This window comes from Andrena cerasifolii, chromosome 4 (assembly GCF_050908995.1).
Source record: "Andrena cerasifolii isolate SP2316 chromosome 4, iyAndCera1_principal, whole genome shotgun sequence".
Taxonomy (NCBI): Eukaryota; Metazoa; Arthropoda; class Insecta; order Hymenoptera; family Andrenidae; genus Andrena; species Andrena cerasifolii.
In genome coordinates this window covers 19,206,554-19,227,633 of record NC_135121.1, presented here as the reverse complement: position 1 = coordinate 19,227,633, position 21,080 = coordinate 19,206,554, and the positions used below count along the sequence as shown (strand labels likewise).

At 44.5% G+C, this 21,080-nt stretch overlaps 1 protein-coding gene across 4 annotated transcripts in view; it reads right to left on the bottom strand.

Moving 5' to 3' along the window:
* Window positions 1-21,080, bottom strand: part of LOC143368119 (neural cell adhesion molecule 2) — a 384,831-nt gene that overhangs the window by 32,042 nt on the left and 331,709 nt on the right. For all 4 annotated transcript variants that reach the window (XM_076810482.1, XM_076810483.1, XM_076810481.1 and 1 more), the window contains 2 exons: window positions 18,063-18,193; window positions 16,215-16,374 (listed from right to left, as the gene is read on the bottom strand). In XM_076810482.1, coding sequence (XP_076666597.1) covers window positions 16,215-16,374; window positions 18,063-18,193 — 291 coding nt within the window. The remainder of the gene's footprint in view (window positions 1-16,214; window positions 16,375-18,062; window positions 18,194-21,080) is intronic.

The window sequence follows — 21,080 nt, the reverse complement described above, 5'->3', positions numbered from 1 at the left end:
GGTCACGGGTTAGACGAGTGGCGGATATCGCGTGGAGTTTCTCCAGTGATCTAATCAATGAAAGCTCAGCCCCTTTTCCACTCTGTGTCTTTCCCCAGCCCCACGCGCGTCTCGCCGTGTACCTACATGTCCCTTTACTTTCCGCTTCTACGTACAAAGTATTATTGAATTTCTAGGGGGCCGGGGCACCGACTCCCGCCTCCCTCGAAGTCGAGGCCGCGTGGGATCTTTTGTCAGCTCGCACCGACCGGTATCCACGCGCTTGTAGCTGAATGCCAATGCAGGAAACAGCTGCAAATAAATCGATCGGGCAACGAAACAGTGGAGCTGCCTCCACGATCTTTTTAGAGTTAAGTAACTGGTGACAGTGGTGACTGTCGCTCGCTGAAATGAAAATTGAAGGACGGTCTTCGAAGGTCGATTGTTATTCTTTTTAACGTGGAATTCGATGCAGCTATTGATTAGCTACGCGAAATATTATTAACCGTAAAACTGTTAAGAGGAGAGGTTCGTCGAATCCACAAATTGAAAAATTGAAGATTTGCACCGTCAAATTATTTATTTTAGCTCAGACCTCCAGGAGGACGATAGGACCCCTGTTCACCAGCATTCTTTCCCCGTGGTTTCTCAGAGTATGTAAATCCTCTCTTACGCGTTACACGTCCCTCACAGATCGATAGAAGAATCTGGTAAATCCACCGACGCTGTAGGGATTACGGCCCCTTTATTTGTCATCCGTGAACGATCGGTGGATTGACGTGGAACGCGTCTATCCCGTCTCGTTGCCACGATTGTATCACTATTTAATTTTGAAGCGTCGGAGAAGAGAGCCCCTCTCCTCCTTTTCTACATTTTCATTCGCTCCAGGGATAGCGACGTTTATTGACAGCCTCGGGGCGCTAGCTTTCAGCGTCTCGAACGGTTTTTAGAATATTAAATGTCCCAGGTTTCGAGCAGCTGAATCGAATGTCCCGAGACTTTATTGCTACGCTATTGACGCTCCGCGGGTAGTTGAAAGTCGCTCGGGTGTCGAAGTATGTTACATCGTAAGTGTATTTGCTATTTTGTAGCTGAGGCTATGTGTTCTAAGATAGCAGCAAATGGTGATTTATAGCAAACATTGTTACCCCTCGATTAGTGGACACTAAGTCTATTTTCGTTAATTTTAGGCGTTTGTTGCAGCTGTTTAATTAACTTTGTACAAATCCAAGTGATTTTTATCAACGACTGCGCCATTTCCCTTTCATTCTTGTTTCCAAATGGTCCCAGACAGGAGTAAGCCGGTCGAGACGAGGCATTCCGCGTTGGTATTCCCATCTTTCTTCGCGAAGTTGTAGCAAGAGAGATGCGCTGCCGATCGCCAGTCACATTGCCACGGACGTCCAACGAAATTCACGACGGCCGGAAGTTCCTATCGATTGCCGTCCCGCGTCCACTGACAATAACGAATTAATGTCTGTCCATTAAGCATTAATGACGCATCGCCTATGGCCCGCTACGTGCCAAGTGTCTCTGCTAACTATCGGACCGATTTATGTCGTCCGAATGCATAATTCAGTCGTCGGTGGCACAATATTATTGCAAAGGGATGGCCGAAGTCGTGCTCGAAATGGCTAACAGGATTCTGCTCGTCGACTCTGCCGATGGCGTTGTTGTTCGCATTATTATTATTCCGGGCGAGGTAACACCCTCTAATTTACGCTAAATGCATTTGTAATAACAACGCGATCAGACGTCGGGTGCTTGTACCACAAAATATAGTAGAATTCAATTCGTCGAATTGTCCGCAGGAAAGTTTTAGGGCAGATACTTAATGGAGGGAGTTTTCTACTCAAGTAATTCTTTCTCCTTTGTAAAATTAAACTGTCTTTCTTTACTATTTCTGGCTTCGAAAGTATACGGGGTGTTCGGTGATAGGTGGTAGAAAATTAAATTACGTGGCAAAATAAGACGAAAATGAAGAGTAAAAAAATCGCGGTGGAGGCTTCTTTATTTAGTTATTGGTGTTCGAAAAATTGGGTAAGGGACGCCTGGAGAATGGCAATTTGGCGTAGGCTTGTACGCGCGCCTACTGACCTACGCAACGCGCGCCACTGGTCGCCGAATTGCCATTCTTCAGGCGCACAGTGGGGAAAAAATCGGTGTTTCAGCGATCAAAAATCTATAACTTTTGAACCGGTGAAGATAAAGTAATAATTCTTTTTTCTTTAATGAAGTTGAAGAGTCCTTCATTAGTTAGATAGCATTACGTTACTTATATTAAGTAATATTTAATTACGTTAACTAATACGTTAACGTTACTTACATTATTACTATTTAAAATTCAAAAATATTATATATATATAGTTCACCTATTTAATATAACATACTAGAATACAAAATTAGAAAACTTTCGCAAAATGAAGAACTCGACTGGCTCGGAAAATACCCAGTATCCATAGTAAACGTAACTTTCACTAATACGACTAAACTCCATTCTTTCCCTTCCAATATTTCACATAATAATCCGAAGCTACATATCCATGCAATTTGAAGCTCGTCTAAGGTGCCCCTGTCCCATAACGTTACATTAAATTCCACTATTCACCCGGGCCGTACTCCTCACGGCGGGCAAAGAAACGAGACAGAACAATTAACTTCCTCCATATCCGAGAGCAAGCCGGAGCAAAGTTTTCCGATTCCAGCAAGTTCCTCCGCTCTCGAATCGAGTCGTATGAATATTACGCCTGTTCGAGTAAGACCAGCTTCGTCGTTCCCGCGCAGCGAGCGTTCAGGAAGAATATAGAGCAGCGTATTACCATCGAGCTCACAGAACCAGATCGCATGGAATAGCCCTGTGCTGCGCCAATAAGCGGCCAGCTGATTACCACCGGCTTCCCAGCGAGACGTGATCGGCAGGCATATTTAATCACCCCGTAAAAATCTCGCGAAGACCGGTAAGAATGTTCCGCAACTCGCGTTAACGCCTAAATTCGCTGGGGAACTTAACGGCCCCTCTGATTACAGATTTCATTAAAAAAAACTCCCCCTCCTCGCGATAATCCGTGCCGATCAAAGGTTCCTCCGAAGTTGGCCGCCGGTGATTAACATTTTCAGCGGTCTGACGTTTGGAGCCGCGGTAACTTATCAAATAGGGTTACGTGTATACCAGCCAGATATCGGGGTGCATTATGGATGCCTGTGACTCGAGATGATGCATGAACATCGATACACCAGCGACGCCTAATCAGATACATTAGTTAACCGCTGTTAATGGATATTGCTCGGCGGAGCGTTTCGTCCAAGAGCTAGGGAACGTATCGATCGATCCCTGCGCTTGGACCAGCTCGTCAGTTTCTTCGTGGGTTCCCGGATCATGGCCTGCTTTAATCTATCACCCCCGAAGAACCGCTGACAGGGTCTGTCTGCCGCACGCGTAGCTAGGAGATTCCCTAATCCCCTGCTGTTTCGACCTACTATTCCCCGATCTATTCTCAGTTTATTAAAAGTATCGCCTGTTAAGGCCAGATACGAAATCAGGATTAATGGGCTTTAGGGAAGAGGGGACAGGAGCTGGGCTATGAATTCAGCTCCGGGCTAGATCTGAGCAAGGGCTGCCTCAGGTTTCGGCTTAGGGCTTGCTTAGGTTACATCCAAATGAGGGCTTACCTAGCTACAGGTTAGATCTGGGTTAGGGCTCGCTTTGAAGGGAACTTGGATGCCCCGAAGCTTCCAATTTATTGGAAACTTTGCTGGTTCGTAGAAGACAATTAACAGATATCTCTTGAAAAGTAATTATTTCCTTATCTTCCTGTGTACCTTCTAAAACTATAATACCTACATATAAAAATGGCGGTTCCACTAAGGTCCCCCAGGTTCCACAAAAATTAGGAAGCATCGTCTTACCGAACTTCCCTTGTTACCTTTATCTCTCCTACAGAGCTCGCTCAGGTTTCAGTTACATTTGCTTCGAACTTGCTGAGCTCCCCCAGGCCCAGACGCCCGTGCCAGTGTTCGGAGTACCAAAGGCACGGTACAAAATTAGAAGTAATTAGCGCCAAGAAGTGGGTCCATCGCTTGCGCCCCGAGAATGGTGGATCGACACGTTGATACGGCTGGGTGGAGCGACAGGGGGGCGAGCGTAATCGACGCGCAAAGGTACAAACTACGGGAAAGCACGTACGTGCGCGGAATTCGTGGCGAGAGGGGGACATTTCGCCCCCCCAGTGTTCGCGCGTCTCGAGCAGCGTGCATACGCAAGCACGCGCGCAGCTATGAGGGAGAGGGCACAACCGAGGATCCGAGCCGAGGATCATTGAATTCAACCCCCTCTGCCGAAAGGTCGTATTTCCCACGGACTATCCGCGATTACCATAATACATCCCATTTTCTCCGCGCGTACGCGCGAAAATTCTTTTAAGCGATCCCGCCTCATCGACGTCGATGCATCGAGTGGCTCCTCGCGCGGAATTCGCGAGATGTCGAGGGTGGACGCGAACGTGAGTCGCTCCGAGCGTCGCTGGAGAAGCTAACGAACGGCCGCGAGGTATAATCCCGTTGCCGGGGCAGAGTGCCTCGCGTCGGCCCCGTTTCCCCGATCGAAGAAAGCGCGAAATCTGTTCGGCTGGCCTGGAATCCGATTTCCACCGGTCCCCGCGAACGATTTCGATTAGCGCCATCCGCCCGCTCGGCAACCCGTTTAGCGACGCGCTACGCCCTCGACGGAATAATAATCATCCCGCCGGGGATTCCGCAGAAACTCGCTCGTCTAATCTCTGGATGCCCCCGCGACGGCGGTGCAATTAGGTCGGAACCACTTCGCCGCGCATCGATTGTCGTTGGCTTCCTTCTTTTCCCTCCATTAATTGCGTGTTTATCGGCCGGCGTGATTGTGTACGTTCCGGTAATTTCGCCGGGCGATGGGAGCTTTGTTATTGATTCAATGGAGAATCTGGGTCACGTGTAATTTGTAGTTTCCACGCGCTCGGGTGTACGGCGTTATGACGAACTGGTCTTGTCTGTGGTCACTTGTGAGTTATTATTATCGTAATGAATGGGACACACTTTTGCCCGGGCTTTGGGATGAACGAGGGCGCTCGGAGGCTGGGATGGGGATCGTTCTTTGGTACGTTAGAATCGAGTGTTATTCCGACGCGTCCCTGTGATAATCTAGATGGTCTTTACTGTGATTACAGACCCCCCGCGTTATCATTTTACAGATTTATCAATTTGGGGAGTTGAAATGGTGAACGATGTAAGTGGCAGTAGTTTAAATTTTCAGTAGGGACGAAAGACACGTGTCTGTTAATTTTGACACTTTCATCGGTTTTCACTACAGTGAAGTTGGCACGTAGGATTTTAGTTTTGTCTTGCGATAGTCCAGTTGAAATAAATTGTATTTGTATTTGTATTTTTTGTTTTCCTGTGTGTTTCTAACAGACAGGATGGCGTTTCAAGCATTTCGCTTATATTGCCCAACGAACGATAGTCATTTTTCCTTCTTCCCTCCTCTCTCCTTCGGGTCCCAGCAGCAGCGACGCACCGGGAGACAGGTGATGGTCACCCATCTTTCCCCAGTACGCCGCCCCGTGATGTTTAACTTCGGTGATCTTACGGGAACCGGTGTTTCCATCACGGCCATGGCCGCTGGTATTGAAATAAATTATTCTAGTACTTGTAATCGGGGCTTGAAACAGTTCCGAAAATAACTTCTTTACAACTGTTATATAAAGGTTCTGATTGAAACGGTTATGGAGAAGTTTTATTCCAAATAAGTGTTACGAAGAACCGAAATTTCCAACTATTACCTGTTTCGGTTACGGTTCCTATTTCCCTCTTCATGTCAGTTCCATAATCGTTATTTTTTCGGTTCTATATCGGCTCCGAAACGGTTCCAGAATCAATTCTTATGTCGACTTTTCCCTAATTGATATCATTCGTTATCGTAGCTGTAGATTGCTGTAGATGTTCATCTTTTTTACAAAATGCTTATAGAAACAGGAGACACTTTTAACTTCCTATTCTGAATGATATAGTGTATGTGTGAATGTATAATATTTGTAGCTGATTTATTTAATTCAACGCTTTATTATATATGATATGTATAAATGTTTCTTCTTTTTCCATAAGAATTTTGTAAAGAATATACACATATACAGTAATCTACAGCTACAATAATTAATGATATCAATTAGGGAAGAGTCGATACAAGAATTGATTCTAGAACCGTTTCGGAACCGATATAGAACCGAAAAAATAACGGTTATGGAACCGATATGAGGAAGGAAATAGGAACCGTAACTGAAACAGATAATAGTTGGAAATTTCGGTTCTTCGTAACAGTTATTCAGAGTAAAGGTTCTTCGTAATCGTTTGGAGAACCGAAATCGATATTATAACAGTTTTCAAGCCCTGCTTATAATTCGCATCTGTTTCTACTAAAAGAAATTAATTCTCAGTTTTTTGGCAATTACATCGTTTACCATTTCAGCTCCCCAATTAATGATTAAGTTCCTTCGTACCTAACTGTTATTATGAATATTCATATTTCTCTGGGTATTTTAAACGAGACTGCGGCAATAATTCAGAAGAATGCCGACCATGGGACGTCTCATTTGACAGGTGAATCCATTAGCAGAACGCGTCAGTTCCGTTTTAGTGGCATTTAGCCGACGGTCTCGATCCGTTCGATTATTAATCACAGCTATACATAGAGGGATGGCTCGAGAGAAATTTTCGCCCGGACGTGGAGGGATACGGTCGCCGCCGTTGTGTGTCACTCATAGAAGCACGGAAGACTGGCTGAATTTCCCTTTGGACGGGCGCGGGGACGGGGACGCAATTACACGAAAATCGACTCGACGACAGACTACGCGCGCCTCGGAGGCTTTCCTTGAATCCGCGAGCACGGACATCGATCCGTCTGGACGTCCGAAGGCATTAGAGGGACGTGATCGTGTCAGACGTCGCGACGCATTGCGGCCCCGTGAATTTTTAACGGCTGCCACATTCCTGCAGACTTCGCCGGCAAATTTGGGGGTCATTCACAGTTCGCTCATCGATCCGCGGGGAATCTTTCCGCCGATCGTAACAGTGATTCCATCCCCTGTGTGCTTTACTGCGTCCATTGGGTATTCCGTTTATTCGTTTCGGGGTGAGGAGGCTAGGGACAGGGAATTGCGAGGGGTTTAGGTGAAGGAGATATGGGGGGGAAAGTCGAGATGGAGAGTGGGATGGTACGTGTTCTGTATTGGGACTTAAGGGGATAGACAAGAAGTAATTTTGTGCGGAGGCGTAATCGTTGAGTTGTGCTACTACTCGAGGTAAACGAGTGTAATGATTGACTTGTTCTACTGGAACATGTAGCAGAGCATGTATGATGGTAGCAGTGGGAGCAAGTTTGATATTACACTGATGCGAATGGTGTTATTTCATGAATTTTGCCATTAATATGTTATATGATTATTTAAGTGTATGAAGTATTTAATAAATGTTCTTTATTAGGTACTTTGAATTTTGCATTTCTCACTGTTTGGTACTACTCTCTGGTACAGTTTCTTCCTTTATTTATATTGTTTGTTATTCATGCTACTCGTGATGCTCTACTAACACAAGTACAAACTTACCTCATACTTAGGGTAAAGTAGCCGAATATGACGACCTCGCCTAATATGAGACCGCAGCTTATCTCCGCTACAGAACTCTTGAATGTCATAGCGATGCTATTTCTTTACTAACTAACCGTGTATTTGCTGTTTTGTCCGCACAGTGGCATTGTAATCAATTAAGCGTTTTGAGCAAGCACACATTTCTGACATACGTTGCAGAAAGTTTTTGAAGTGGCTCGATTAAATTACACATACCTCTAAAGTGGTAAGTGTATAATGTTTTTCACAAATACTGTTGTACAGTGCTCGCAATTGGAGTTTAAGGCTTACTAGTTGTACATCATTAAGGGGGTACAGGCAGAGTTGTGCAGAAACGCAATTGTAATTACAATTGAATTACTCCATGAATTATAATTACAAAATAATTCAATTACATTGTACTCAATTACACTGTAATTTGCAATTCAGATCTCTCATTCAATTAAATTACTTCGCATTTCGTAATCGCAATTGAAGTACAATTGCAAAGTACAATTTAATTACGAATTAAGAGGTAACCTAATTGAGAGGAAATAAGAGGCGCGAAAGAAATATGTAGGTAAAGATTTCGAACAGAAAAAAAATTATTATGAGTGATGAATATGGTATTATTCACAAATTTATAATATATAAAGAGAAATAAACTTCTTTGTTACATTTTTCCACATTCAAACATAAATGTGAAAAAAGATGTTTAGTGCACGTATAAAGTGTCACGATGAGCGTGGTGGGTCCACGAAGACTGCGGTAGTGAAGAAACAGATTTCACACGCCGAATTAATAAAAAAAAGAAAGAAAAAGTAAGTTTCAGGAAAAAACAAACTGGGTCTCATATTAGGCATCTATTATTTTATCTGCGCATTTGAATGACTTTTGTTTTTATTTTATTATGAAAAAACCGAATCTTTGTTACAGTATTTTCCAGTAGCTTGCTAAAGTATATATATTCTACGTTTAAAACATTTCTCGAATTTTAATAAAAGTGTCCTTAGTCAAGAGTTATGACGTTTTTAAGAACTGTGTCTCATATTCTCTACTTTACCCTACCTACCTATCTCTACACACACAGCCATTACCATACTCGAAGGCGGAACGATAGACTTGTTCCACTAAAATCAGTGAAACAATCCCCCAAACATCCCCCGCGAAACTGCCACGCCACCCATAAAGAGTCAATCGCGAACTGCAGCTGTAGAAACGTGGAGAAACTCCACCTCGTCTTCGCCTATCGCTCCGAGCCGCTGAATCCCCGCAATTTAGACAATTCACGCGCGCCTTGAGGCCAGCGTGACGCCAATTAGCGTCTTATGACTCGCGCGCGTAATTCGCGAAACGAGAGGTCATTTCGCGAACAAAGTAGACTCGTCGTCGGACCGAGCGAGGCTGACGCGATTCGTTCGCGTTTGCTTTTCAGGCTGGGTCAGCTTCTGTCGCATTGTGTTTCGCCTCCTAATAATTTACATGCAAATGGAGGGCGAGGGCCGACGCGAGTTTGTATACCACGGGGCAGCGGACGGGCGGAAGAAGAGGGGGTGGCGGAGCTGGAACGGAATTTTCGGGCTCCATTTATGACGGTAACGAAGCTTAAGATTTCAATTCCGTTTTAGGACACGTAATTATGCGCGCGGAACGGGCAAGGAGGAACGCTTTCGTCGTTGGATCTTAAGCCGCTTAGTTGCCGGGTAAAATGGCGGGCGCGGACGGGACAAAGAAAGCGCGGATTAAACGCGAACGACTGGCGTTTCGCGACGTTTAGCATGCCGAAAAGGGGCTTATTAAAACGGAAATAATTGCCGGATAGCCCGGTGAGAATTTCGTAAGAGCTTCATAACGTTAATGCGCCGTTAATTTATTTCGACTGAAGAGGTGGCTGAGAGCCAGTGAGCGCGTTAAATGGTCCGACGAGGCTGTCGAGAAGGCCCCGGTCAAGGGGGGCAGCTTGTTGCGCTGGAATAATGATGATTGTTTCGTAGCGAAAGAAGGAGCAATGGCATTTCCGAGGGCAGCTTCTCCTTCAAAGCTTCGATGGATATTAAATCGGAGGAGAGCGATTACGAGGCACGTGGACGAATCGGGCAGCTTCCACAGTCTATGGAAACTTCAGTCCACTCATACGGATTTAAATGCTAATTATATTTAGTACTTGTATCGCACTGACTTGAAGTTACGAGATATATATATGAAGCCATCTGAATATGTCAGCAAGAATTCCCCACAATGTTTAAGGGGGTATATTCGTTTGAGAGTGACAAAAATCGGATATCTTTTTTACATATTTTCATAGATCGATGTTTTAGAAATATAATAAATCAAGTCTGATGTAAAAATTCGGAAGATTGACGAAGTTATAGGCAGTTGAGTGAAACAACCCAGGTAGCACGGGGCGGCGCAGCCCGGCGGCTCAACTGATCGCAGCGGAACTACATTTTTCATTACGGTGGCCCTAAAAACTCCTGCTACGTTCAACCAACTCGCTTCCAATTTTGCATGCAGAATCGTAATAAGATTCCATGTATATATTACGAAGAAAAAACGGGGAGTTTTCTCTTAGAAAAATCTAACTTTAACCTTTGATCTCACCGTTTCCTTATTTTTCAAAATTTTCAAAATCGGTGCCGTAGATCGATAGTTGTTAACATACTTTATAAAAAATTTTTACTGTTTTTAATTTCAGACCCGACATACAGTTTTTTTCAGGGCCACCGTGTAACCGTTTAAAATCGAGAGAGTTTCGGATATATATCCATGACTTCCGAAAAGCAATAGTTTTATAACTGAAACTTTTTTTTTAAGTAGGTACCTAGTTCATAATAGTATGAAAACATAATGCAAAAACGGAAAATGTTCATCAAGCTGTTGACGTGTAAAAAATTCACAAAATGTATACATTTTCCGAGCGTTCAAACGGGTATACCCTCCTAAATATCTGGGGTGTGCGGGTACCCGAAATTACGGGACCCGGTTCGCGATTCGGGAGCCGATTTTCTTGCTTAAAAATTCTTAATTCTTAATAACTTAGCTTTCGAGTTGTGATTTTGCAGTGTGATCAGATGTCAGAATTCTTAAGCAAGATAATCGGTTCCCGTATCGCAAATCGGGTCCCGTAATTTCGGGTACCCGCATACCCCTACTAAATATATCTAAACCACAAAAGACGCGTCCACGAACAAAGAGCATCTGCCAAACCTAAGGAATCCCAATAAAATTTGCAGAAAGACACTCGGAGCATCTAGTGGTACCGCGTAAAGAGGGGATGTTTCATAAGACACGCGTGGGTGGTAGAGCGGGCGTCACTCTCCCGCACAGCGACGTTAAGGGCCCGGCGTTAAATCATTGCGGCAGGTTCACGGAATTTGCATACGCGCCATATGTACGTGTACGTGTGAGCACGCGAGTGCAACGGATCGACCGAATCGGGAGTGGCGCGTACGCGTCCCTGCGACCGTCCCCTTTCGCCACCCCCCGTCCCCTAAGTAGACTGTGCAGTCAGAACTTCGAGTGGACGATTCTGTTTTTCGATGGGGAGAGGAGAGGGGGGGGCGATGGATTTGTGGGTGCGACACCGTTTCACCCCGCGCCACCCACCCCCGACGCTCGTCCACGCTGAACCGTATCAATTTTGTTGGGTAATTGTTACATTGAATTAAGGGGGAGGGGCGGGTGGATGACCGAGAGCGGAGTTTGCTGGTAATTGTTTCGAGAAGACGGGGAGAATCGGCCAGTTTCCGGCTAAATGATAAATTTCATTCCGCGAGTTGCCGGATCGGCAGAGAGTTTCGAAAGTTGCGCGCGTCTGTGTGCGTCGGTTAGGAAGTTTATTAAGGTATTAAGGTGGCTCGTCGATACGTTAGTTCCGGAGTTGATTAAGATATTGGTTGTTTGGGGGTTGGGCGGCTGGGGGTGAAGGGTTTATAAACGCTAGCCCGTTAGGGGTGGAATCATATTTTCGGGTAATTGTGTTGTTGATACGGGACTCGGGACTGGAAGAATCCTTCGGGACAGAGGATGCTATTTGTAGCACCAGAGGAAGATTGAACGCGGGGAATTTGTGAAATCTGTGCTGACAGTTTCTGTGATAAAAGGTGCGGTAATTGCAGCTTTTTGCGAGGAGCCTCTTCGATACCCGTTTTAATCAATTTAATAATTTGTTGTGGAACCTCGGAAAAGTAGTAGCGATCATTTCTCAGGTTTGAAGTATTGTCGTTCTTGGGAGAATCTTTGACAGAGATCTAGTCGCAAGCAAGTCTCAAGGATACACAGTGGGCTAAACCCGAAGAAAATACTATTATGTCTCTAGCAGTGTTATTGGTGCATTGTAAGTAATGAAATGTATTTGAATGATAGATATATACATGATATTAGGAAGACAAACAAAGAAAAATATGAAGTTGCAATTTTGTTTATTTACGAAAAATAGTTTTATCTTTAATTTTATTTTATTTGCTATGCATAACTACGAGCTTTATCTTTTGTTGTATAACTGTCTGGTAAGTCTAATAAATCGAGTATACTTGTAGGAATCTCTCCTTTTTTCGTGAAATAAAAAGTTTCATAACTCCAAAACACGCACAGATATGCAAATTCTTTTTATAACAATAAGTTCTCAAATATATGCGTTATTATTTACGAAAAGCACAGCATTTGCAAACATTTGCAATTTTTTTAACATTTCGATAAAGTTAGAATATCTGCTAAGAGAAAGTATGAGAAGAACTTCGATAAATTTATCTATGCGATCTGTAAGAGATTAGTAACAAAACATGTTACGTTGAGGAAGAAAAGCCTTCCCAGAAAAATAAAAAAAAACCGAGAAATGCTTGCAATTCACGACTGTACACCACTAAAGACTGAGGACGTTTGATGAGTATGGGAGGTCGAAGTTGAGGGAGTTCGGTAATATACCGTGGATCCTACGTGTTTCCCAGTACGCAAATAATAAACGATGACTTTTTTGGACTTGTTACGCGCTAGAAGCTTGGTGCTGAGAATTCCATGATCGCTGAATTGAAACGTATCTAATTGTAAGACTGTCTGTACAATACACGCTGCGAAACTGAATTTGCAAAACTTTTGTTAATTTTCGTAACACGTGCACCGAATGGCGTCCAAACTAATGCAGACTAATGCATGGGTGGCAATAATCGACTCGCGCCATTACCGTATTCAAGGGAGCCGCGAAGTCTAAGCCACAAGTAGAAGCAGTCAGTGACTGGTCAGCCAGCCACAGAAACTTAACCTACGGCCAATTCCCTTGATCTATACTTCACAAATCCATATACACTCCCTTCGCTAATTCCCCCCACACACTCTCCTGCCCTCCCCATGGACTTTCCAAAATCGCCCCCCGGAATCACACCAAAATTCCCTCTAATTCACTTGGCTAAAAAATCATAACTAAAAAATTCGCACTTGTCTCCCGAATCGTCAGTCTCCAAGCCGCTCGAATTCTCTCCCATCGTGATCGGTCTTTCAGGAGGTGTAGCGGGGGCGGTTAGCGGTTGATCGTTCGATTTCAGCCGCGGCGGCGTTTACAGGGGGCGAGTGTACGCGTTACAGGCGTAATCCTCCGTCTCAAGTCCCGCTGTAAGTTACGATCAGGGCCGGTCTCGCCTCTGTTGCTCGCGTCCATATGGCCGGATCGTTGTGTAATGGCCCCGATGGCCGTAAACTGCCGCGGCTAATCCGCGACGGCCGCCGGTACACGCCAGCAACTGCGGGCAACATCGACGTGGCCCACCGTCTGACACATGCCGGAATTCACTGCCCGCCGGCCACCAGCGGCTGTGTATCGCGCGGAACGGCCATGTTTGGCAGGTTAAATAGCAGTCGGAGGCGGCTCCAAGGCGGCTGCCGCGGTGTTTGATGAGATTCGAATCGCGCGGGACAGGAGCGTGCGGAATTGTGCGTCGCCTCTGTTCCGCGTGGCCGGCACGATAGCCTGCGACCGGGGGATCCGATCCGGGACGAAGGGCCACGCTGGAATCCGACATGGATTCGATGAACTTTGAGGGGGATGGTATGCGACGCACTGATGATGGACGAGGCGTTCGAAGGGTGGCCTTGGGCCTGCAATTGGTACCGTGCGAGATAACTCATGGGGTGTTTAAGTAGAATGGTCGCGGGGCAAGGGTGGTTTTAAGGGGGATTCTCGTGCAACAGCTCCCAAAGTAACTGATATTTATGAATTTTTTTTTTAACAACTATTGTTAATATTGGATTCAACTTTTTTGGGACATAAGGAGGCACCTTTAAACTTACAGAAAATATTATTTTTGTGTCAAAACTTCTTATTATTTATTACTTATTGTGGAATCTTGTTAACTTCTTCTGGGTGTCCAATAGGGTGGATCGAGAAAAAATATTTTTTTATATCGAATTCTAATAGTACGGAGAAGTTGCCCACCACTATCAGTATTACGTGTGTGAAATCACGATTGAATCAAATAATATCTTCTGTTCTGCAGTCGAGCTTGAAATTTCGATGTTTTGACAAAAATACAAAAATTCTGTTTTAACACTAGCTTGTCGTAGTCGGAAAGATTTCCATTATTTTCTTCTGTATCTCTTGTAACCGCAAGTTCACCTGGCTCTGTTACATTTGTCATAGGTGCAATTATTAGAATACGAGTACTATATCATTCAGAGTGTCATGTATAGCACGCCACATAGAGTTGCCTTCTAATATCGCAATGTCACATTCTAAATTTTCTTCCCGGCAGTCGGTCCTTGGTCCGACTTCGTCCCGAGATACAGAAGAAAATAATGGAAATCTTTCCGACCACAATAAGCTAGTGTTAAAACAGGATTTTTGTATTTTTGTCAAAATATCGAAATTTCAAGCTCGAGTGCAGAACAGAAGAGATTATTTCATTCAATTGTGATTTCACACGCGCAATACTGATAGTGGTGGGCAACTTTTTCGCACTATTAGAATTCGGTATAAAAAAAAAAAATTCGATCCACCCTAGTGTCTACAGAGGGGATAAAATCAGAGTCGCCGCAAGTAGAATTAAAGCGAACGAGCCTGACTTTTCTCACGGAGTTTCTTCGCCACTGGGCGAACGCTTGAACTTAGCAGATATCCGGGTTGCAGCTAGTGGGGGAATTTCGAATTGGAGTGCTGTAAATTGAAAGCGAAATCGACGTTTGGACGAGGAACCCGCGACTCGGTCTCCGAGCGGATCTGATAAAAGTCGACGCGAATGAAACCACCGAAAACACCACGTCCATTTCCCTAAAACTTTACCGCACACCAAACTCCCGTGCAATCCAGGCCTATCAATTAACTCCCCGCCGGTATCAAAACATCCACTGAAAATGTCCACAGTGAAAACTGGGAAGCGTAACAGGTACCATCGTCGGGCAAACGAGAACTGCTCCGTTCCAACCGTCCTTGTCGATCCAGTTAGCGGAAGACAGAAGCAGCAGCGAATCAAGGGAAAAGCGGGCTTTGTTACCGTAAAAATCACGGCATTGTGGGAATGGTATTGCATCGTGGGCTGCGTGCTCGACGACAGAGGCTGGATGCTGGCTTTATGCGCGTCTCACAGTAAATGTTTCATTACGTGGTAAAAGCATGTTGTTGCGAGCCGGTTTCCTTGAGCGCTTTTAGCGACCGGCACGCACCAACCCCTGCATGCACTCTGCCCCAGTATATACGGGCAGGTATAAGTACGTAAAGCTGCAATCGCAACGATCTCTGGTCCGCGGGGCTCGGCGAAAGAATTTCGCTTCCGAAACGTCCCCCTGGTAAAGAGGGAACGGCAGCCCTCCGCCTCGTTGCGCGCCAACTGCAACCCCTAAGAGCCTCTGTCCATTCGGCCTCATTCCATTCGGTTATCTTGCTGCATATCAATCAGTCACTAGCGTTATTGCGCTCAGAAATATCTCGTTCGGGTGAAAGATACTCGAGGGACGCAATTTGAAAAATGAATATGATATATTTGGTACTCCTGTGCTTGTATTCGCCGGAGTTTTACATCTCGCGTAGGTATGCCCGGGCTTTTTCAAAGTTTTCACGTAGCTTAATTAAAGTCCTTTTTGTGAAGATCGAGTTCGGGTAGTTTTTGCTCGCGACGTCACGGCGAAAGGTAAATGGAAAATTTTTCATTGGCGCACTGCCGTTAATTGCAAGGGGAATTTCGAGTGGGAGAACGTAATTGTGATTGTTGGGTTTGAAAAATCGTGGAAATGTAATAGTGCGGGAATCTTCGTGCCCCCTCTGTGCCTATGTAATTGTTACGGGAGTATTCGAATTTATTTTAGGATGCGTTTGATAATCTCGCTTTCGAGATTTATTCTAGCAAACTGGAATGTTTCTGTGGAATTTCTAAAATTAACTATCAAAATTTTCGCGATTTTTTTTGTTATGTAACTTTCCATTTCTTATTGAAATTGCTCACTCCATTTTCCAACATAAACGCCTCCTTTATCTGGGCGCTTCTCCAAATAATAGAGATCCATAAAAATCATACTCAGATTTAAACCATGCAACATTTTGTGCGTCCTAGTTCCACACGCTCCGTGCACGTGTGTTTTGCATAATAATAATTAAACACGTATCGGTAAACAAGCGAAAATGCTACTCACATTTGATGTCCAGGTTAAGGGGGTTGCTCTCCCCGTCGCCCTCTTGATTGCTGCCGATGCAAGTGTAGATCCCAGCTCTGCTGCGCGTCACACTTTGCAGCACCAAGCTTTGGTTGCTAATTATCGTCCCCGTTGCTGGATTGTGGTACAAAGGGTTGCCCTGGGAAGCGTGAAATCAGAAATGCATCGCGCCGACAATCAAGTACGATAACTTCGACGAGCGACGACGCGTCACGCTTTCTTCCAACAGCCCCTTCGGATATCGACAGGCAATTTGCCTCGTCCCAAATGATTTATCATCCCCGATGATTAATTTATCAGCGGGCAGCGGGCGAACGGCGATCGACGGGGGAACTTTGCGCGTAGATTCCACGAGGAGGAAAGAAACGAGAGGCGAAGGCTGCAGATAGTTTTTCAATTTCTCAGCGGTGCCTCGACGCGACAATGTCTTTCGTTCTCGTTCTTTTTCCCCGCGTCGCGGGGCTCCTTTGAATTCTCTCGAAACACACTGGCAACGGTGGAAATACCATACGCCCCCCTCCCCCATTCGTCTGCCCTGTCCCGAATCAAACGAGGAATCGACAAAGACGCGACTACAATGACATTATGATCCAAGGCGCGAGAAGAAATATTTATGGAAGCCGCGCGCAATATACCGACACAAAAGGACCACGTCTGCATTCGTTTAAAATAAATCTTCCCCGGCCCTCGTTCCTCTCAGAGGGAGAATGTAATCCTCCCCGCGCGAAATTCTATTTCCTTGAAACGCGATGTGCGATCCCGTTTGGACATGCGCTGATGAATTTCATTGCGTCCGCGTTTAGTTAATGAAAATGTAGGGGATTCGGTCTGAATCGATTCTACAGATGTAAATAACGGGAGAAGTTGGTATACCTGCGTATACATAGGCCCGATAGTGCTTACTTTTTTAGTTGCATGCTAATTTGCATGCCCTAAAACGCGGTCCATGAAGCGCTTGTAGAGGGCAACCGTCTTACACAGCTGGCGCGCCAGGTGGCCTAATATGCGGGGCAGTTAAATGGAAAAAGCTAGGTATCTCTGCTGCTTTTGAACGTAGGAAAATGAAGTCATTGTAGTAAGCACTGTAAATGCTGAAATTAAGAAGAAACATTTTGTACGTTCTACGCGTCAATGGTAATAGTATAGTATAGAATTTTAATGCAATTTCTCTTTGTAAATAAGTTAGCAATAGTGGTAAAAGATGGTCCGGCGACTTCTGTAAAACAATGCAAGAGCCAATTAGCTAGGGACGAACAGGATTGGCATTTACAATGCTTGCAAAGTTAAGTGAATGGCACATTTAGGTTTCTCTGCAATTAAAAGGTGGCACGTACAGGGTTTTCTACAAATACAATATTTCTTTTCATGAATTTCCACTATATTAATGCAAAGAATAGATAAATGTTGCGGTGCATTTGGGTTATTGTATAATTAAGCACATTTAGCAGCCAATACTTTTTCTCTCTCAAACGTTCCATTAAACACGTCGATGGGGCGAAGTAAGTTGGAACGCCATCGAAGCCTGCCACGCTCAGGGTGACGTGAACAGTTTCAAAATTCACTGATAAATTTCTTATCGAAAGGGGGCGCCAGCCATCGGCTCAAAGAACGCCGCGCGCTCGCTTATCGGCATGTAAATCTGAAACGTTAAACTTCTCGTCGCAGGTGCGCGTCCTCCCCTAATCTCGCCCCCTGATTGAGGCTTCCGGCCACCCGCCACCCTTGAATTATCGATTCTGCGACTGAGACCCGGGTCTCGTTGTCCCGTGGCTAGCGTTTCCGTCGTCGTCGACGCCGGGGCACGAGCGCCGGATGATATGGACTCACGTTATGTCGCCAGGAGACCTTGTAAACCCAGGGATTGGACTTGATGTTGCACTCGAAGTAAACGTCGATACCCTCACGGATCGCGCTCAAGTTCAAATTGCTGCCAAGCTCCAGGGTAACCACTGGCTCGTCTGAAAGTTCAACCAACACCATATTACGCGTGTACACGTGCATGCGGGGTGTAGCACTCGACTGAGCTGGGCGGATAACTTCGAAGCTATTGGCGATATCGAGGAGTGTTTTGGATAAAAGTCGAATGGCTTCGAGGGTGGTATAATTTAATGCAAACTGGCCTTTTCTAAGGGCAGCTTTAGGGAAGATGCGACAGTCAACTTTAGTGTTTCAAATGGAACTACACACTTACCAATACTGTGTCTTCAATCGAGGCGGGTTTGATAAATGAGTAAAGTATTCGTGACATCGTATTATACCCCCCTAGATTTAGCTATTTTACTTTTCTATGAAATATTCCTCGATGACACCATAGGTTCGACGATAGTCGCGTGGATCGATTGAAACGGGACACCCTGTGTATGGGCCAGGAGGCGTGTAAGAAATAGCCGGATGTTTTGCTGGCTCGGGGTTGCAAACCGTACGGGACGGCGTTCTGCGCTTTGGGTTGCAGCGAACAACGCCGGGGCAAGAAAACGGAGAATTATCGTGTGCAGAGGCGGTGGTTCTCGGTGGACGCGGTTGAACAGGAATTATTCCTGTGTCGGGTGTAATTGATGAGCGGCGGAGGATGCGTAATTGGGATCGATTTCACGGGTGTACATTGCGGGGATGGTTTGACTCCTATTTATTTATACAGATGGGGACAGATATGATTGTTTAAGCTGGGCAATTTTCAGGCAGCCTGGGAATAACGATAGTCGACGGGAGGCGAAAAAGCTTTATATTCCAAATGAATTTCTGCTGTTGCGAGGAAAAATGGCGCTGCTTTCTGTGCGAAATAAATAAAGAATTCGTTTGGAATTGACGTTCTTCTTTAAACCCTCCTCCATATCGCAACGTCTTTCTGATATTACACTCGCAGTTTGAACTTTCTTTTGACAAATTGAAATTCCAAGATTCTACGTCACAAAATAAGACGAAAATGAGGAGTAAAGAAATTACGGTGGAGGCTTCTGTATTCAGTTATTAACGTTCGAAAATTCGGTGACCAGCGACGCGAAACGCGTAGGTCAGTAGTCTACCCTACGCGCTCAGAAATTGCCATTCTTCAGGCGCACCTTACGCGAATTTTCAGATAATAATAACTAAAGAATGGAGCCTCCATCGTAATTTTTTTACTCCTGATTTTCGTCCCATTTTGTCGCGTAGAATTACCCATTACATCCTCTATTACCTGTTACCCAAGTCCCCGTATAGAAACGGTACATCCGGGGCTCGACGAATGCCTAATTTGTCTTTTGAGACAAGTCAATAGGTAATCTAGGCTACGTGTAATTTAACTTCATGTTTACCGATCTAAGAGTCACGGCTTACAGAGTGCTTACACGACGATCATGTGATAAACAAGGGTTTCGTGTATCGCGCAGCCATTATCCTGCAACATTTTCAGCGCAAACAAATTAAATTCCTACTTCCCCCCCCCCCCCGATACAACGTGGACCGTTCTGACAACAACAAAATCAATTTTGCCCCGTTAATCCTTCTTGGCCGGAGCTCCCTCAGGCAATCCGCCGGAGATCAGACAGCTAAACCAAACTGGACCAACGTTTCCTGGCTTAATCACACAATGCTCCTCCTTGGATGCGGCTCCTCCAAGGATGAGCCGTGGTTTCGATGCCAGGGCCCGATCGAATATCAATACTTTCGCCGTGTACACAATGGGTATCCCTGAGTTGTGCCTCGTTGCCATGGTGCACCTCAAATGAAGCAATCACTACAGTGAATATTAATGGATCTCGCAGAAGAGAATGTTAACAGACACTTTGGTGGATGGTAATTCTGCTGCATATTTGTAATAACTGAAAGGTGTAATTAAATAGCTGAAATCTAAAGTTGGAGGCTTCAGAGTTTTGTCATCAAAGGGAGGATAATTTTTTTCAAAGTATCATGCTATCGACCACTTGTTGATTGCCCTTTAGACACGAAAAGATGAAGTACCTACTCTGCTATGTATGGCGACTGCTATCAGTAACCAGAAAGCATTTACATCATTTTGATCCTACAAATCAGGAAGAAATGCTTTTAAGAAGGGGCTTGACGTTCATTGTTTCAGGATTGTTTAAGAAGAAAACCAATGACAAATTCCTACGCGGCAAGTAAACATGGTAGGGTTGACCGGGGGTGGTAGTAACAGTGGGGCGAATGTAACTACCTATAATTGATATTAACACAAGTTTTGGATACATGATGAAAAATGACATTTGGAATACATACATCCATGTTCTAGCAGTATAGATACAACAAAATAACTCTTCGATACCCTGACGTAACTTTTTCTGACTGACTTAAAATTGTAATATAAATATTCCTTTTGCAAGTATGTGCTTTTTGTTTTTTTAATCTTTAATTTGAATTTTTTAAAGTAATACTGATCGTTAGTTAGCTCTTTTAAGCGTCTCGTTAGACAATACATATAATTTAAGGTGTAAAGCATGGTCGGGGACGATTGTAACATCGGCAATCCGGGTCAGTTGTACCACAAAAGAACCGAATAGTGGCAAAGAAGATGACTAATATTATTGTCTTGTTTGCATGGAATTCTATAGCATAGCACAAACAAACCAAGTGAAATTTATAAAATGGTTTTTATTTCTGCCACAATTGTGATACCGCATAATTGGTTATAAACTTTACATTTGTTCATCTATTATTATAATTTAAATCACTAAAGATTTTAATTTCGTAAAGTTAAATTTGTGTTAATATCGACTCCATGACCCGGGGTCAGGGACGGTTGTAACAGTTTCTCCGGTTTTCATATTTTATTAATAACTTGGATATTACTCGATACACAGCGAATTAGTTGTGACTCAATAATCTGAAAGGGAGGTTCCGGTCTAAGAA